Source organism: Dipodomys ordii, unplaced genomic scaffold (genome assembly GCF_000151885.1).
Source record: "Dipodomys ordii isolate 6190 unplaced genomic scaffold, Dord_2.0 Scaffold27, whole genome shotgun sequence".
Classification (NCBI taxonomy): Eukaryota; Metazoa; Chordata; class Mammalia; order Rodentia; family Heteromyidae; genus Dipodomys; species Dipodomys ordii.
The window spans coordinates 365663-383353 of record NW_012267243.1 but is presented as its reverse complement, the minus strand read 5'-3'; the positions used below and the strand labels follow the sequence as shown (position 1 = coordinate 383353).

Below are 17691 nucleotides of genomic sequence, written 5' to 3'. Positions count from 1 at the left end.
TGGCTGAGATTCAATTGCCTTTTGGTATTCCAGGGTACCTGGTTCCAAGGAGATTAGCACTGAAGCAAAACTAGGCATGCTCAGGATGTGTAGAATTCATTCAGACTTGTGCTGTAGATGATAAATTTTGCCACACTGCCCAACCTTTATGAAAGACATGTTGCCTTTCAACAAATCTGAAATCTATAATCTATCACTTAAGTGCATGGGAAGCCAAGTTTCAAAATTGAATTTCAGGGAAACAATCAGCAGATTACAAAACAATTTAACACAATTGACAACAACAATGTAGGACTGACTAAAAGCACTTCATATCCACTGATCTACTTAACACACACACACACACACACACACACACACACACACACACACACACACATGCACGCACGCACACACAGAGGAATTTACATTTTTTGTTTTTCAAATTTCTTTTTATTTATATTTCATTTTATCTCTTTTAAATACTCTTATTCTCTTTAAGGAGTTGTACAAAGGAGTTGCTGTTAGTGAATTATTTTCTGATTTTTTTTGCTGCATTCAGTCAAAATGGCACAGAATAAATCTGCAAATAATACAAGCTTACCATTCTATTAGTTTAAACAGAAAGCTAACTTTCAGTTTACTATATAAGGAGGCTACTTTGAGCCATGTAGACTTCAAATTTGTCTCAGCAGAACAGCTGTAATTGTCAGAGAATTTAATTTCTATCTCAGACTTTTGTGTAAACATAATGTGTATGGGTGCTCTCTCCAATTCAAATTACGTAATGGTAAGATGAAGCAAAACACAGATGATAATTAAATATGAATATCCCTAATGTGCCAGAAATGAAGTGTAAAGCTATTTTTGAAGAGAGTTATAAAAATATTTTTAAAATATTGCCTTATTTACTTACAGTTGAGTAAGTATTATTTCTTCAGTCCCAGTTGTTGATATAATGAATTATAGTAAGCAGTGGCATTGTGAGGAAGAGACTGACATACAAGATACACTGTGTGCAAAAAATGGAGATGCTAAAATGAAACTTTGCTCTACAACTACTTGATGCTAATAAAAACATCATTGGGAATGGGATAAATAAGCAAAAATTCAAACCACCTGAAATACTACTTTTCTATTTTCTTAGTGTAAAGACTAATGAAATTTCATCATTCTTATATTTGGAGCTATATCAGCTGTACAGAAATAGTAGCAATACTTCCATCTTGTTTCGTCCCTGTTTTGATAAATATTTTGGTATAATTAATACACACAAAAATTGAAATAACAGGAGAGTAAAACAGGCTGGGATGGGGGATGGGTACCATTGGGGGTTGAGAAAATAATAGGGGAGGGTACATGAGGATGAACATGATCTAAGTTTACTTGCATATGAACACATCATAATTTTTGGAAATGTCACAGTGAAACTCTCCTTGAACAACTAATGTATGCTAAAAATTATAAAAATAAAAAAGTAGCAAACCAGAATTCATTCTAAGAGCATCAAAAATCAACTGTGAAAGCTAAACAAAATTCCTCATGGTAAAAGCAGTGAAATATTTACAGTTGAGACTTTTACCTTTAATTAAATTTCATGCTTCTGCTTAGAGTTTAGATAGGATTAATGAGAAAATTTGGTCTTTAATTTTTTTAGGTATGATGACTGAGGCAATGTAAAATTTTACTTTCCACCTGAAATACATGGATGTATTTAGATTTATTGAAATTTATGTTAGGTAACATAATACACTGAATAATCTTCAAAATCATGTCACTTACTCTCATCTCTCTCTGCCAGGATAACAGCAGGAGCCTTTTGTCATACATTGTTTCATATTACCTTCGAAATTTTGATGAGGTAAGACCATTTGTACAATCTTTTATTCGCTTCATTGAGTGATTTGAAAGAGGTTCTTGTGTTTGTTTTTCTTAGTTTTTCCTATTGTGGCAATTGCATAGATTTTATTTATATTGATGTCAATTTGTTTAAAAACATCTCATTTGTAATTAGGATGCAGGAAGAGAACAGTGTGTCTTCCCACTGCCAGAACCTCAGGACCTTTTTCAAGCATCCCAGATGAAGTTTGAAGACTTTCAAAAAGATCTCCGGAAGCTAAAGAAAGACTTGAAAGGTAAATTCAAATCTTGAATGTAAATTGTTTACTTATTTTAATGAGAGCTGACAGACTTCTCAGTGATTTTGAAGGATCAATAGACTTAAGCCTAATGGATCTAATTCTTCTGTGTGTATTGTTGAAGAAACATTTGAAAATATTTTCTCTTTTGTTGTCTAAAAAGTTGTATGTTGCAGTTCTGCTTCGTAAAGTTTCTTTTAGGTCATTTGAATAACAATCCATAAGTTAAACATTGTGTTTTTCATGTATAGCCAAGAATATTTGATGTTTATCATGTCATGTTTATGTAAAATCATGTTATTATTAGTAGGTAAATAGTTCCTGCTCCCCCCACCCCTTGGTATACTTACCCAAGTTTTTGTGGCTTATGAGCATATCTGGACACACACACATATACATTATTTTATTATGTATGGGAGCTTTACACCAACTCATTTTGAAGAGACATGGTAAGAAATTCCTGAAATGCCAATGGAAGCTGAGGGCCAGTGGCTCACGCCTGTAACCCTAGCTATTCAGGAGGATGAGATCTGAGGATCATGGTTCAAAGCCAACCCAGACAGGAAAGACTCCTTATCTCCACAAGACTTTTTATCTACAATAAGCTGCCAGAAAACCAGAAGTGGTGCTGTGGCTCAAGTGGTAGAGTGCTAGCCTTGAGCTGAAGAGCTGAGGGACAGCATCCAGACCCAGAATTCAAGCCCCATGACTGACAAAAAAAAAAAAAAAATGTCCATCGATACGCTGAGTGTAGTGATGAACACCTAAAATCCCAACTACTTACGAGTCTGACACAGGAGGATAATGAGTTTAAATGGTACCAGAGTTTGAGTTCAAGGTCTCCAATTTACTAGGCACCAATTCTACCACTTGAGCCATGCTTCCTGTCCAATGACCAAAATGTAGTTTCTTGGTATGTTGTTTCAAGTATATGTTACCCATGCTTATAAATTATTGGGCTGATTCTTTTTAAGTCAGCAAAGTTCATCCAAATATATTTTCTCTAAAGGCAGTTGAACTCAGATTGGCCCTTACTGAGCTCCTCCTATTGCCAAGATGTTTTCTTTGATGTCTTTAAAAAATTGCCACTTATGTACTTCAGAAACCCAACATACTTGCACTTTAGTATATTTACAATGTTTATAAAATGGTATGTCGAATGTAAGTTAAGCTTGATTCTACCTAATTGTCCAGGAAGGCTTGAGTTAGGTATTACATCTAGAAATGAGTCATGATATAGGAATACTTTACCAAGTAAACAAAATATGGAATTGAATTTTATTGAATAGATTGATCACTGGGTTCAATGAAATAAGGTTAAGTGTTTTTGGACTTGGATAGTAGAGAATGATTTTAATCAGAAGAGGGAAACAAATCAGAAAAAAACAGATAAAGGAATACAAGTCGTTCTGTCGAAAATCGAACTTTACAACTTTGGTGGGGGTTGGGGGGAGGATCCGGTGGAAGGAGGGGGGGAGTATAGGAAGGGATGGGAAGGGGAAACAAAGAGGAGGCAACAATGCTTGATAAGAAATGTACTCATTATCTTGCCCATGTATTTGTAACCCCTCTGTACAGTATGTTCACAATAAAAATAAAATAAAAAAAGAAATGTACTCATTATGTTTCCCATGTAATTGTAACTCCTCTGTATGGTATTCTCACAATAAAAAAAAAGGAATTTGCACTGATCTGAATTAAAAATCAGCGGTAGTTGATAGATGGTTTGATGGTTCTCTTTTTCTATTTTTCTTAATATTTTTATTGTAAAGATGCTATACACAGGGTTACAATTACATGAGTAAGGTAATGAGTACATCTCCTGTCAAGTATTGTTACCCCCTCCTTTTTTTCCCCTATTCTCCCTTCTCTTCCCACCTTCCCAACTCCGCGCCCCCCCCCCCCCCCCCCGCCAAGTTGTAAAGTTCGTTTTCAACATAGTGTCTTGTACATCTCATTGTTACACTGGGTCAACCTGTATCCTTATTTCAGCATTTTCCCTTCCTCTCCCTAAATTAGAAAAATGTATATACAAGATGCAGGACACTGGAATCAAATAACAGTGACAACAAGGGTTATACCGGCCTCTGTTGTACAAAATTTATTTTATAGCCAGCTTTGGAACTTTTCACCTATCCCAAATGTGGCTGAGAAGGCTGAGTCATCGAATAGGTTTTATAGAGACGCTTATGGATGGCTTTAAAAGGCCTACGAGTCTGTGGAATATGGGAGCTAGGAAACCTAGGTAAAGGGTTTCTATATTAGCACAAGTATGAAAATAAAGGCATTTGTACCAAAATAAAGTAGGCATGAAGAGGAAAGGGCCAAGTGAAGGAGTATTTGGGTGGCTTTACAAAAAGATACTGGGATGTAGAAAGCAAATGAAGAGTTAGTCCTGTTTTAGCTTGAGTTCTTTAGCTTAGGTAGTGCTACCATGAACAAAGGGAACCAAGATGTAGATGGCTGTGAAGATTTGAACTTGGTGAATGTGTTTGAGTCTGGAGTGATGAGAAACCTGGATTGGAAATAGGGATTGGGATTCATTAGCATGGCAAGGGATCCCCAGGCAAAGGACAGGATCAGAGGGGCACATGTGGGTGGTCTTAAATCTCATGACTGCAGTTACATCGATATTTGATAGAGAATACCCATCCAGAGAGAAGGTAATGTCATGGGCTGGGAAGGTGGCTCAGTGGTAGAGCGCTTGCCTTGCATGCATGAGGCCCTGGGTTTGATTCCTCAGCACCACATAAGAAAAAAGAAAAAAGCCAGAAGTGGCGCTGTGGCTCAAGTGGTAGAGCGCTAGCCTTGAGCTGAATAGCTGAGGGACAGCACCTAGGCCCAGAGTTAAAAAAAAAAAGAAAAGAGAAGGTAATGTCAGGTGGGGGTGGGGTATGGTTTTATAATGAGGGACAGGATAAGTTATCATAACTTCTTGGAGAAATGTTTACTTTAGGACTTACAGGGAACAGAACATGTTCCTGAATCAAATATGCAGTTGACCAAAGATTTTCTTTCATATATTATATATACTTTATAAATGTGTGTGTGTATATATGCTTTTCAATTTTGAGTTTGTTATCATACTGGAGATTCTTCAGAAATGTTCTTAGAAATGCTTCTTTTAAAACAGTATTGTTATTGTAAAGGTGATATACAGAGGGGTTCCAATTATATTACGTCAGGTAAAGAGTACATTTCTTTTGGGGTAATGTCACCCCTTCATTCGCAGAAATGCTTCTTAATTAACCCAAATTAGATGTAGACAATACCTCAGACATTTATGATGACAAACACAGAAAAAAAGGACTGATTTTGATATCAGATCAGAATTTCAATTATACGTATTCTACTTTCATTTTTGAAACTTTCAGCATTTGATTGCCTTATTTGAACTGTAACTTTCTCAACTGTAAAAGAAGGAATAATACCCTTTACTGTCTTGTTCTAAGGACTAAGTTAAATTATGAGTATAGGGATGATAGCTATCATTACCTATTGCTGTACTGTGGACTAAGTACTATTCTGATATCTCACATTTATAGCAGATTTGATCTTCTTAAGTACACCACCAGTAGGCTCCAGTTCATGCCTACTTTACAGATAAAGAGATTGAGGTCTAGTGCTTTAAATAATCTGCCCCAGTGATGAATTTGTGTTTAAAGATTCTAAACATTTTTTTTCCCCCTTGAACACATTTCCCTTAAAGGAAGCCTTGAGCATAGGCTTATTGTTCTGGTGTTTGGATGCTTCCAACATATATGCCAATGAGGGTAGCTACAAGGATTTTCTAACACTGGCTAACATGATTTCATGCTCTCTTAGCATGGTGATGTTCTAAACGATGTCTCCCTTTCAGCCTGTGAGGTGGAAGCGGGAAAGGTGTACCAGGTCTCTTCAGAAGAGCACATGCAGCCCTTCAAGGAAAACATGGAGCAGTTCATCAGTCAAGGTGAGTTGCAGAGATCTAATGTTTTCCTTTCTCCATCAAGACATACTGATTTAAAGGGGATTATTCAGGCATTAAACAAATACAAGTAAAACAGATTCACTGTAGTCATGTCACAGGATGTGAGATGGAAGCAGGTTGCTAAGCATAGTGTTCTGTGGAAATGCTAATTATTGGCTGGATCTGTGACAGCAAGTATACTCAATAGTACTTAAAACACTGTGTATTTATTAGATTGTTCATTTAATTGTTCAAGATGCATTGTATTTAGTTCAGGGCTGTACTTCATGCCCGTCTATAATCCTAGCTAATTAACAAGCTAAAATCTGAGGATCATGGTTTGAAGCCAGCCAAGGCAAGAAAGTCTGTGAGACTCTTATCTCCAGGGAAGTGCCAAAATAACCAAAAGCCAGAAGTGGAGCTGTTAGGGTTAAGAGTACTAGCCTTGAACAAAAAAAAAATTAGGGACAGGACCTAGTCCCCGAGGTTAACTCCCAAGACTGACAACCCCCTCCTCAAAAAAAGAAAAAACGATTCAAGCCCCACGGCCACTGACTACCACCACCACCAACAAAAAAGTTTCACTGTACTCATAATCTGACTTGAAACTTCTTTGTACAACTACTTAAAATTAAAAAAATTACTTTTAGCTCAAAAATTATATGCTTTTTTGTTTTAAAATCTGATATTATTTTAAGGTGTCTTATTTTTGTTGTTGTCACTGTTTTTTTGTGGTGCTTTGAAGATAATTCAGGGCCTCACCTACATTAAGCATCCATTCTATCACTGATTTATGTCCTAGCCCCTTCTCGTAACTTTTCTGTATTCTTATGATCTTAGTTCAATCATGTACTTAGTTGGTTTATCAAAGCATTGTATCTAAGAACAAAGATTATTGATGTTTTCAATCTTTAGGATAACCTTAACTTTTTTGTAGGGTGGATTTTTTTAACACCTTTCTTCTAGGATGCTTACAAAATATCATCTCATTGGTTCTTAGTATATTTCTATATGATAAACAAGAATGAAAAATTTTAGTAAGATACTAAACAAATAATTCTTTGGAAGCTATCACAGAAACTTTTTTTTTTCCTGGATGTAGAGCTTGAACTTAGTTCACTGCTTCATAATCTTACTCAGTTTGCTTCCTCAGCTGGTACTATACCACTTGAGCCTTTCCTCTATTCCTACTTTTCCTAGTTACTTTTGAAATGGAGTCTCGCAGACTTTTGTTAATAGTCCATCTTCATACGCTGATCTTCTGGATCTCAACCTCCTGAGAAGCTTGGATTACAGTTGTCGGTCACTGCAGCCCAACACCTTTTCTTTTTTTATCCTTTTGTAATTTATTTTTAAAACTTATTTTAAATAGTTGAACAAGGCAGTTTCTCCATGTCAATTTATGTGTACAGTGCATCTTGATCTGTGTCACCCCTTTTATTATTTCTTCCTGCACTTATCTCAACCCATCAATCCCCCAAGTGCACATATGTACATTAAATATGAATGTACTTGCCCATCATTTTCTCCATCCCTCCCCCTTTCTGTATGTAGCATACCAGTTTGTTAATATTCATTTTGTGAAACTGTCAGTTAATTGTTCCCTAAAGAAATTTAGTAGTTTTTGAAATTTTCTGAGAGCAAATCATTGTTTATTTTAGGTAGCCCAAAGCAGATTTATTTTTTTATTTTTTATTTTATTTTTATTGTGAAAATACCATACAGAGGGGTTACATGGGCAAGATTAATGAGTACATTTCTTATCAAGCATTGTTGCCTCCTCCTTTGTTGCTTCCCCTTCCCATCCCTTCCCATCTCCCACTCTCCCACCCCCGCATCCCCACCAAAGTTGTAAAGTATTTTTATAATAGAATGTATTCATATTGATGCCTTTCTAAGTATGTTTACATAGGACATTTGTTCTAATTTTTAATATGTCTAATGATTAATCTGTAAATTTATATAAGCAATATAAATTACAAAAAGGGAAAAGGGGAGCTGGGAATGTGGCTTAGTGGTAGGGTGCTTGCCTAGCATGCATGAAGCCCTGAATTGGATTCCTCAGTACCACATACACAGAAAAAGCTGGAATTGGCTCTTGGCTCAAGTGGTAGAGTGATAGCCTTGAGCACAAAGAGGCTCAGTGATAGTGCTCAGGCCCTGAGTTCAAGCTCCAGGACTGGCAAAAAAGAAGGAAAGAAAGAAAGAAAGAAAAGAAAAGAAAAAATTCCCTACTGCCAGCTCAAATGATCCCTGTGAAATTTTGACAGTCTTAGCAAATCGTTGAAACTGTTCTATCCCAACAAGACACTAAGTTATGAGTTAGAAGATTTTTTATATGCCTTCAAGAAAATACTGTCTTGAAATATACTTTAAACATTAACCAGCCCAAACTTTAATATTCTGTTTTAAGTGGTGATTTAGACACTTTGCTAATTTCCTAGGGATTAAGGATTTCTTTTTTTTAAATGATCATTTCACAAAAAAATTATAATCAACTACTCAGCTCCACTTTATCTTATGATAAATCTTTTGTGGGCCATAATCTTCTGTGGGCCATAAATATGACCCACAGAGAAATGATTATAAAACAACATCTTTATTTACTTCAGGATTTTTTTCTCTTTCCTGCCTTCTTTCTGTCTTTTCTTCCTTCCTTCCTTCCTTCCTTCCTTCCTTCCTTTTGTTCATTCGTTCATTCCTTCTTTCTTTCCTTCCTTCCTTCCTTCCTTCCTTCCTTCCTTTTCTTCCTTCCTTCCTTCCTTCCTTCTTCTTTCTTCCTTCCTTCTTCTTTCTTTTCTTTCTTTCTTGCTTGCTTGCTTTCTTGCTTTCTTTTGTTCTTTCTTTCTTTCTTCTTCCTTCCTTCCTTTCTTCCCTCCTCCTTTATTTTTTTCCTTTTTTTGTTTTGTTTTTGTTTTGTTTTGTTAGGCTTGGGGCTTGTACTCAGGGCCTGAGTGCCTGAGTGCTTTCCCTGAGCTTTTTCTCTAAAGGCTAGTACTCTGCCACTTGAGCCACAGTGCTGCTTCCTGTTTTCTGTCTATTCATTGGAGATAAGAGTCTCACAGACTTTACTGCCTAGGTTGGCTTTGAACCATGGTTCTCAGATCTCAGCCTCTTGAATAGCTAGGATTACAGGCTTAAGCCACCGGCACCTGAGTAGGATTTTCTTTTCATTGATTTTGCTTTCTGCTCCATGGCTCAGTGATTTTGAAACATCAAGTCATCTATTTATCATATCACAACTGAGGTTTCAAAATTTTGCAGAATAAACTAAACATATTATGATTACATTGCTTGAAATGACCTTTATCTTTGAACTTCTGTGTCAAACAAGTATGTGTACAGAGGAGAAGAATGGAGAGAATATTTACATAAATTCCTAGAACAGTTGCTTGTCAAAAGAAAATTGAAAGTCATTGCTGTACTTGTTTTAGCTAATGGAATTTGGAATTTCTGTGTGATTTTTAAACACATTGAAGCATTAATTTAATCCCTTTCCTTAATTTGATCTTTGAGTTTCTTTTAGACTATCATTCTTTATTTTTAGACAAAAGTTATAGTGTTGTTGAGTGTTTATCTACTGTATGGGAGGCCTAGGGTTTAAACTTTGCAAAAGAAATAAATATATGTAAATGGAAAAGCTCAGGGTCTACTCACTTGTAATTATGTTGAAAGAATGCTATTGCAGAGTTCCAAATTCTTACCATTACTGAAGGAGGTTGCATATCCTTTCTGTTCTTTATTTTTTAAACTTTCTTTATTGAAATTAAGTGATTACATAAATGTCACAGTATTGTGGGATAGTGATACTTAGCTAAAGTCACAAACACATTTTAACCCTTCACAAGGAGAATTGTCGTTATCATGGTCTATAAAGTTTATGAACTCTACAAACTTTGACAGTACAACTATTCCTTCCAAATTGGGTCATGTGTACGTTTCTTTCCTTTTGCTTAGTGTAAGCTGTTCCCTCTTTCACTTTCACAACTTCCTTCCTATAGCTGCTCTTGAGTTGCTTAGTTCACTTTCATCAATGTCTAGTGCAGCTGATTGGCACCTCTGGTATATTTTTTCACTCATTTCCCTCTGATTCTGTGTCCTCCTCCTAGCTTCCCTTAGATGTGCACATGTGTATACCATATGTGAGGTCAAGAACATAGTCATTTAAAAACGATGCAACAAATTAAGAAGAGGTCATTTGTTTCTTGAGTCCTGTTTTCTTTGTCCCATCTCCTTGCGTTTTGGATTTAACATCCACATATCAGGGAGACCACGTGCCATTTATCCTCTGATCTTGGCATATTTTGCTCAACCTGATTTGTTCTAGTTCTGTCCATTTCCCTTTCTGTTCTTTTGTTTGTTTTCACTTAGTATTTGCACATTTGCTTGAGGGAATTATTGCTAATTAGTTGTTGGCATTTAAATATCACATTGACATAACTATGACATGAATGTTTAATTCTCTAATGTTATTGTCAATTTTATGAAGAAATTGAATCTGAATTTTTTGTTATTATATAAAAAACTTCTCTCTGTAAATAGAATATCATCTATCTGTCAAGTGTGTGTTTGTTTTTCCAGTCATAAAATAGAATTTTAAATTGCTAATTTGAGTATTTTATAATTAACAATTTTTATAATTAATCATGAGAATTAACAATTATAATTAATCATTTAAATAACATTTATGTTTTCTAGGTTATACTTAAGATAGTGCTACTATTTCCCTATCTCACATTTTTTCTTATATGTTTAGCTAAAATTGACCAAGAAGCAGAGGAGACTTCCTTGACAGAGACACATAAGTGGTAAGAAATTGCTTTCCTTTAATAATTATATTTCTTCTCATACTATAAAGTGGTAGTATATTTCATCTCCAGGAAACAATTATTGGGTAAATTTTTTAAGTATCAAAATACAAATTTAATATATTAGTGTGCTTTAATTCCATAATGAATGTCTGAGTATATTTTCATCTCTATATGAATTATAATTCTGTTAAATTATTGTAAATAAATTGATAACTTTTCTTTCTAATCAGATTGAGCACTAGTGAAACAGTGAAAGAAAGCAAGAACTTTATTTTAATGAGTTTGGTATAGAAAACTATTGTTTTCCTATATTAACAATAAAATTAAGGGAGAGAAACATGAGCTTTTTTTGGTTGGCCCTTCCCACACAGAATGGAGAATTTTTTTAATATATATTTTTTATTGTAGAGATACTGTACAGAGGGGTTACAGTTACATGAGTAAGGTAATGAGTACATTTCCTATCTAGCATTGTTACCCTCTCCATGAGTCTACTTTTTTTTAAATGTTTTTTTTTTAATTGTAAAAGTACTGTACAGAGGGATTACAGTTACATGAACAAGGTAATGAGTACATTTCCTATCAAGCATCGTTATCTCTGCCTTTGTTTTCCCCCTATCCCTTCCCTCCCACCTTCACAACTACACCCCCCCCCAGCCTAAACTGTAAAGTTCGTTTTTCAACATAGTGTCTTGTACATCTCATTGTTACAATGGGTCAACCTGTATCCCTCTTTTGTTTTTTCCCCTTCAGAATGGAGAATTTTTTTATCAGACCAAGCACAAAAAGTTCATCAGAAGTCCCCCTCCGTTCATTCAAATTTTCTTTCTCTCTTAGGCAAATTCTCTGGGAAAAAATGTCTTGGTGTGTATGTGTATACGTACATAGTTATATAGGTATTTATAAGCATATATACATTATATATATGGTTGATATATTTAAATTGATATCTATATCTATAGATAGATAGACAGGCAGGCAGGCAGACAGACATTGGAATCATAGATGCTGCAAGGATCGAATTAGCTATACAAGCTGACAATTCCAGTAGAGGCTGACGTTGTGATCCTGAGTATGAAGTCTGGTGACAGTTTGGGGACAGAATTCAGTCTATTTGAATGCTGAACCTAAGGCCTATACTAACTGGATAATATAAAAGGGAAGTTGCTTTTTATAAATTCTAGTGATTCAAATGTTAGTCACATCTAAAAATTGATATCCTAACAACTAGACTAATGTTTGGCTCATAAATTATCCAAGTTGATGTGAAAATTAAGCATCACATCCACTAGAGAAAATTTATTACTCTTTAGGAATTTTTTTTTTTTACCAAAAATGTTGTCATTACTGTCATTCCCTTCTGTGAACAAATGCCACATTCCATTCTTGATTTGATATAAAATATTGTCCTAGACAGATTGGTTGAAAAAATTGCCCATTTTCTACAAGAAGCAAAAAGTAAAGCAAAAACCTGACATTAATAAGAAAGACAGACACATTTCAATTCATGGTCATGACAAAATTGTAAATTAAAAGAAATGAAAAAAACAAAACAAAAACAGAAAATGCATTTTAAAAGCTATATTTTAAGTCAGGAATGAAAATAAGAATATTAGGTAATAGCAGATACTTTACATTCTATTTGTTCAACATTTTCCCAAATGTATATATCTACAACTTATCAACATTTCTATGTAACCTGGGAAATTTCAGTAGTAATTCTGTGGAGGTAATGCACGATAGAACACAGCTCTTAGAAATGCAAGGAACAGGAGCAGTAAGCAAGCTTGATGAGATTGGCTTGGGAAGTAGAGAGGGAGAATGAGGTAAATGCAGTGAATTTGATTAAAGGATTTACATAACTGAACATATCCAATTGAAATCTCCTACTACAGTTGGAACTAATAAAATATAAAATACAAATTTCAAAAGAACTCAGGTCACATGCTATATTCTTTTCCAAAGTATAGGCTTGTATCCATAGGCTTGTATACCAGCCTCAGAGAGTATACTTCTCTTGCTAGGCCTATATGTATAAGACATAGAAGCATTTCAGCCTAGGGTGCTGAGGACAACTTCTTCGCCAAGATGGCTGGCCAGGCTCTTCTCAGGAATGATGAACTTTGGCCCAGATTCTAGAGTTCCATCTCTCATTTTATTCAAGTCTGGGCAATTTTATGGACCTTAACCCCAATAATAGAGCAACAGATGTGTTTTCTACCTATTTAAGCATTTTTAGCACCTAAGGTCCTATTTTTTTTTCCATGATACTCCCTTTTTGTGTTTAATTTAGCCAAAGGTCTCCTTAGCCAAGGCTCCCTACCAGAACGGAAGTAAGACATACACACACTGTATTCTTATCATTTCAGTAGCTTCAGCAAAGCCAAGAGAAAGAGAAAAGGGGGGGCAGGGGGGGAGAAAGAAGGAAACAGGGATGTGTATTTCTTCAGGCAGAAGGTTTCTCATTCTTCCTTCCATTTGTTTTGTTATTGGTAATCTCATTTGTTTCTAACAAATCTCATTGGTTTCTCCCTGGCCTTTTTAAGTACCTGCATTTCAGCTTTCCATTAGCCCTTTGACCTTAAGACAGAAAATATAGAGCCATTTTAGTTCTTTTAGCATGTTGAAAGGCTTTTAATCCAAGGAATTTTCTGTTTACATTGTTTTGTAAATCTAAGTAACTATATTCATTCTTAAGAAAATATTTGTCACAAGACAAATTTCTGTGTTTGGACTTTTAGAAATGACGGAGAGCTATTTATAAATAGCAGAGTAAGGAGTTCAGAGCATCACACTATCCTGCCTTTGCTCAAAGCATGATCATATAGTCACCAACCGAGAAACTTTCCCTATATGTAAAGAGAAGTTTCACTAAGGTTTACCATGTGACTTAGCTTACCATGTGTGCATCACATTTGTGAAAGAAGGAAGGACAGTGTGATGGCTAGAGCCTGGCATTTCTTCTGAGCCCAGACCCATCACTCCACGAGTACAATAGCATAAGCCACAGGAAGTACCTTGACCTCAGCTTCCTTCCTTGTGAAGAGAATGGAACCTCTGCTTTTCTTCATTCTATGTAGGAAGGAGCTTTAGGAACAGGGCCGAAGGATTGGGACACCTTGCTCTATGTAAGGTGGAAAGCTGATTCCAATAGGACTGTAAGAGGCCTTACGAGAAAACATTGTGAAAACTTCATACACTCATAGAGGAACACACACACACACACACACACACACACACACACACAGAGTATATCAGCTTGCTGTTAAAGAAATTGCAATTTTCTTCTTGTGTTCTATGACTTTTGCACCAAATGCTGGAGCACCACCTTTGTCAAACCAACCCTAGTATACTTTAAATCATGCATAGATGCAAACACAATGATGGCTGGAAACTTCAGCACATCATTATCATCAATGAGGAGATCATCTAGTCAAACACTCTATGAAGTAACCTGAGTTAGTTGATTGCAGTGACTAACTGGATCCAGTAGACAACTACAGAATATTTCACCCAGCAACTGCACAGTACACATTCTTCTGGGAAGCCCATGACACATTCTCTAAAACCGGGCTTTTATCAAGAAAATAATGTTGTGTACAGTAGATATTGCATTTTTCCAGATCACTTTATAAGTTCATAACTGAAGATATTTTTAAAAAAAGCTTAGTATCTATTTTAAAGCCAGAGCTATCTCTTCTTATGGTTCGCTTATTGCCATTATAATGTCATGTGCTAATTCTCACTGTTTACTCATGCATTTTTCTGTTAACTTAAAAGTAGAAAGTGAAAGTCCTGTTTAGCTTATAAGTTATAGCTAACTTCAAAATGTTTTCTGGGCTTCTTTAAGTCCCACAGATGAAAACAATATCTAAGTTATAATTAAGTTTTGAAATAAAAATGAGCAGATTTCAGAAACACAGTTTATTCCAGCTATACATTATTTCAATTTCACTTTTAGACCTGAACAAAGATCATATAAATAATTAAAAAATGAATATACAGCTTTTTGATTAGAAAATTTACATATGTCAGTTAATTTAGCTGATGTTCTAGACTGAGGGATGAAAAGCTCAAAGCTGAAACAACCTTCTTGAGTTAAAGGCAAGCAAGATGCAAGAGCCTTCTTCACCTCTAAATGGATATTTTGTTTGTGATTCTTTCTACCTGCTGAAGTATTTGTTTTGAAGATGCTCTGTTTGACAGGATATACATGTACTCACATACGTATACATGTGTATACATAAACAGAGACTGAGACCATGAGTTCAAGCCTCAGTATTGATACAGAAGCAAACCAAAAAACAAAACATAAATATTTTCCTTTCTTCTAAAAGCTAAAAACTATAACGGTGTGTGTGTGTATGTATATGTGTGTGTGTGTGTGTGTGTGTGTGTGTGTGTGTGTGGTGTGGTGTGTGGTATGAGGGCTTGAACCCACAGTCTTACACTACACCAATGGCCAAAATCTACCTTATAAGTTCAACGGAGAAAGTATTAGCAAAATCATATAGGAGAATAAATTGTCAGTCTTCAGTGGCTCACGCCTGTAATCCAAGTAATCCCACTTAGGAGACAGAGATCTGAGGATTGCAGTTTGAGAACCAGCCCAGGCAAGAAAGTCCATGAGACACCTATGTCCAGTTAACCGCTAGAAAACTGCAAGTGGTAATGGCTCAAAGTGGTAGAGTGCTAGCTTTGAGCAAAAAAGCCCAGGGACAGTGCCCAGATTCTGAATTCAAGCCCCACAATTGACAAAAAATGAAAATGAAAAAAAATTATTTATTCTTTAAAATGTTTTCCATCATGGGGCTTCAACTTAGGTCCTGGGTGCCTTAGGCCCTCAGCTCTTCAGCTCAACTTCAGCCACAGCACCACTTCTGGTTTTCTGGTGGCTTATTGGAGTCTCACAGACTTTCCTGCCAGGACTGGCTTTGAACTGCAATTCTTAGATCTCAGTCTCCTGAGTAGCTAGGATTACTGGTATGAGCCACCAGCACCGGCTAATTATTGTCTTTATACGATGATGATTTGACTCATCATTTTGACTCAGCAGCTTGCAAATATACTTGAAATATATTATAGAATCTTTTAAATTAGCTACCTAATCAGTTCACCTGCTTATTGATGACACAAGATCTTTTTCTACCTATACCCAACTAGTTTGGACTTAAAATCTTTCTTCTTGAGTTTCTCCATTGCTGGGACTACAGATGGGCACCACTGCATGGTGTATGGAAGTTTTTTCTTCCTCTTTCTCCTCTCTCAATTCTTTCTTTAGGACGATTAATGAGGTTCTCTCTCCCATTTAGCTTCAGTATTAGCAAAGGCATTTGAAAACATTCAATAATCAAAGGCAAGAAGTAGTAATGGAATAAAGCACATTCGTGAAATAACATTAAATCACACATTTAAAAAATGCTATTTCTGCCTATAATATTGCTTCAGTGGTATTTTGCCAAGAGAGAGACTGAATAATAAATGCACTAAAATGGAAAAATAATCTTTCATGTAGTATAAAGACAGAGCAAGGAAAAGAGGAATGAAGTCAAAGGAATGTTGGTTCCGGTAGCCTCATATAATATACACTGTTTGTTCATCATAGGAGAGAAATATTTAATCAGTCCTGAACTGATGTACATGTACTTTCTCATGCCTAGTGACTTTCACAGTGTCAGTTTGTAAAGTGTTTATTCAAGGAATGGACTTCTGGCACATGGGTAAAATGAATTGTTTAGTTCATATTAGGCATATTTTCCAGAATCTTTCTGAGTAACTATTGGGAGATGAATAGAAGACTACAGGTCTTTGTTTATCTGTCTTCTGCTGGCAGACCACTCAGGCTCCAGCCTGGTATTAAAACTGAAGTGACATGGAATATTTCTGCAGAATCCCCAAACAAAGACATCATTCCCTTCACAATATTGATAACATAAAACAGATTTAGTTATTTCCCAATGTGGCTTTCTTGTTTAACTACTTCACGGCCTGCTAGAAGAGGTACTGTTTGCAGACCACAGGAAGAGGCTTCAGGCTTCCTGGGATGAATGGGAGAAATGTGGATTTCATGCTTTTTACTTCAGGCCATGTGGTAAATTTTAGAAGCCACACTTTTTGGACAAATGAGTTTTCTGTAGCTGTGTTAGCTAAATTGTTGTGAAATCCGTTGTCCTGCAACACTATGAAGCCGGATGACACCCTTTGTCAATTATGCCAAGAATATTATGGGGTGATGGTATCTCCTGAAGTCTTTCTTGTTCGCTCTACTGCACTCTGGATGGAAGGAACTCTGTATACTTCAGAGAATGGTAGGGTTGCCTTCCCATTTGGATTGATCATTACCTTGGCAAGTGCATCAAAGATTTTCTGATTCTAACAGTTTTATCGTATAAAACAGAAACTTCCCTCTGTAACAAAGATCACAAAGATCTACTCCAAGTCCTAAGAGGCTAAAACTCCTAAAGCCTTTGTCTATAAACTAAGAAGAAAAGGTATTGAATTACTATGGGAGATTCTAGTCACTGTATTCCTGAAATGCATGCCATCAGAAATAAAGGAAAGGGGAAATACTTTGACAAAGAAAGGGCATGTTACTTCCTCTACTTTGTCCACGGATTTCTACCTTAAAATGCTGCACTTACAGTTTTCCCACAATTAGTAAGTACAGTAACATGCATCCATTTAAGAGGATATGAGTTTTATAATGTATATATTCTTACAGTTAAAAAGAAATCCTTCAGCTTATACAAAGATCATTATGTATTTTCATCAAATTTTCTCTTTTCAAAATGGCAGTATCCTTAGCTTTGTTGCT

At 35.7% G+C, this 17691-nt stretch overlaps 1 protein-coding gene across 1 annotated transcript in view; it reads left to right on the top strand.

Annotated features, from left to right (window-relative positions):
- Nucleotides 1–17691, top strand: part of Fmn2 (formin 2) — a 170115-nt gene that overhangs the window by 133914 nt on the left and 18510 nt on the right. Inside the window, exons 12-15 of the mRNA XM_013015633.1 lie at nucleotides 1781–1840; nucleotides 1994–2114; nucleotides 5977–6069; nucleotides 10823–10874. Of these exons, the coding sequence (XP_012871087.1) occupies nucleotides 1781–1840; nucleotides 1994–2114; nucleotides 5977–6069; nucleotides 10823–10874 (326 nt within the window). The remainder of the gene's footprint in view (nucleotides 1–1780; nucleotides 1841–1993; nucleotides 2115–5976; nucleotides 6070–10822; nucleotides 10875–17691) is intronic.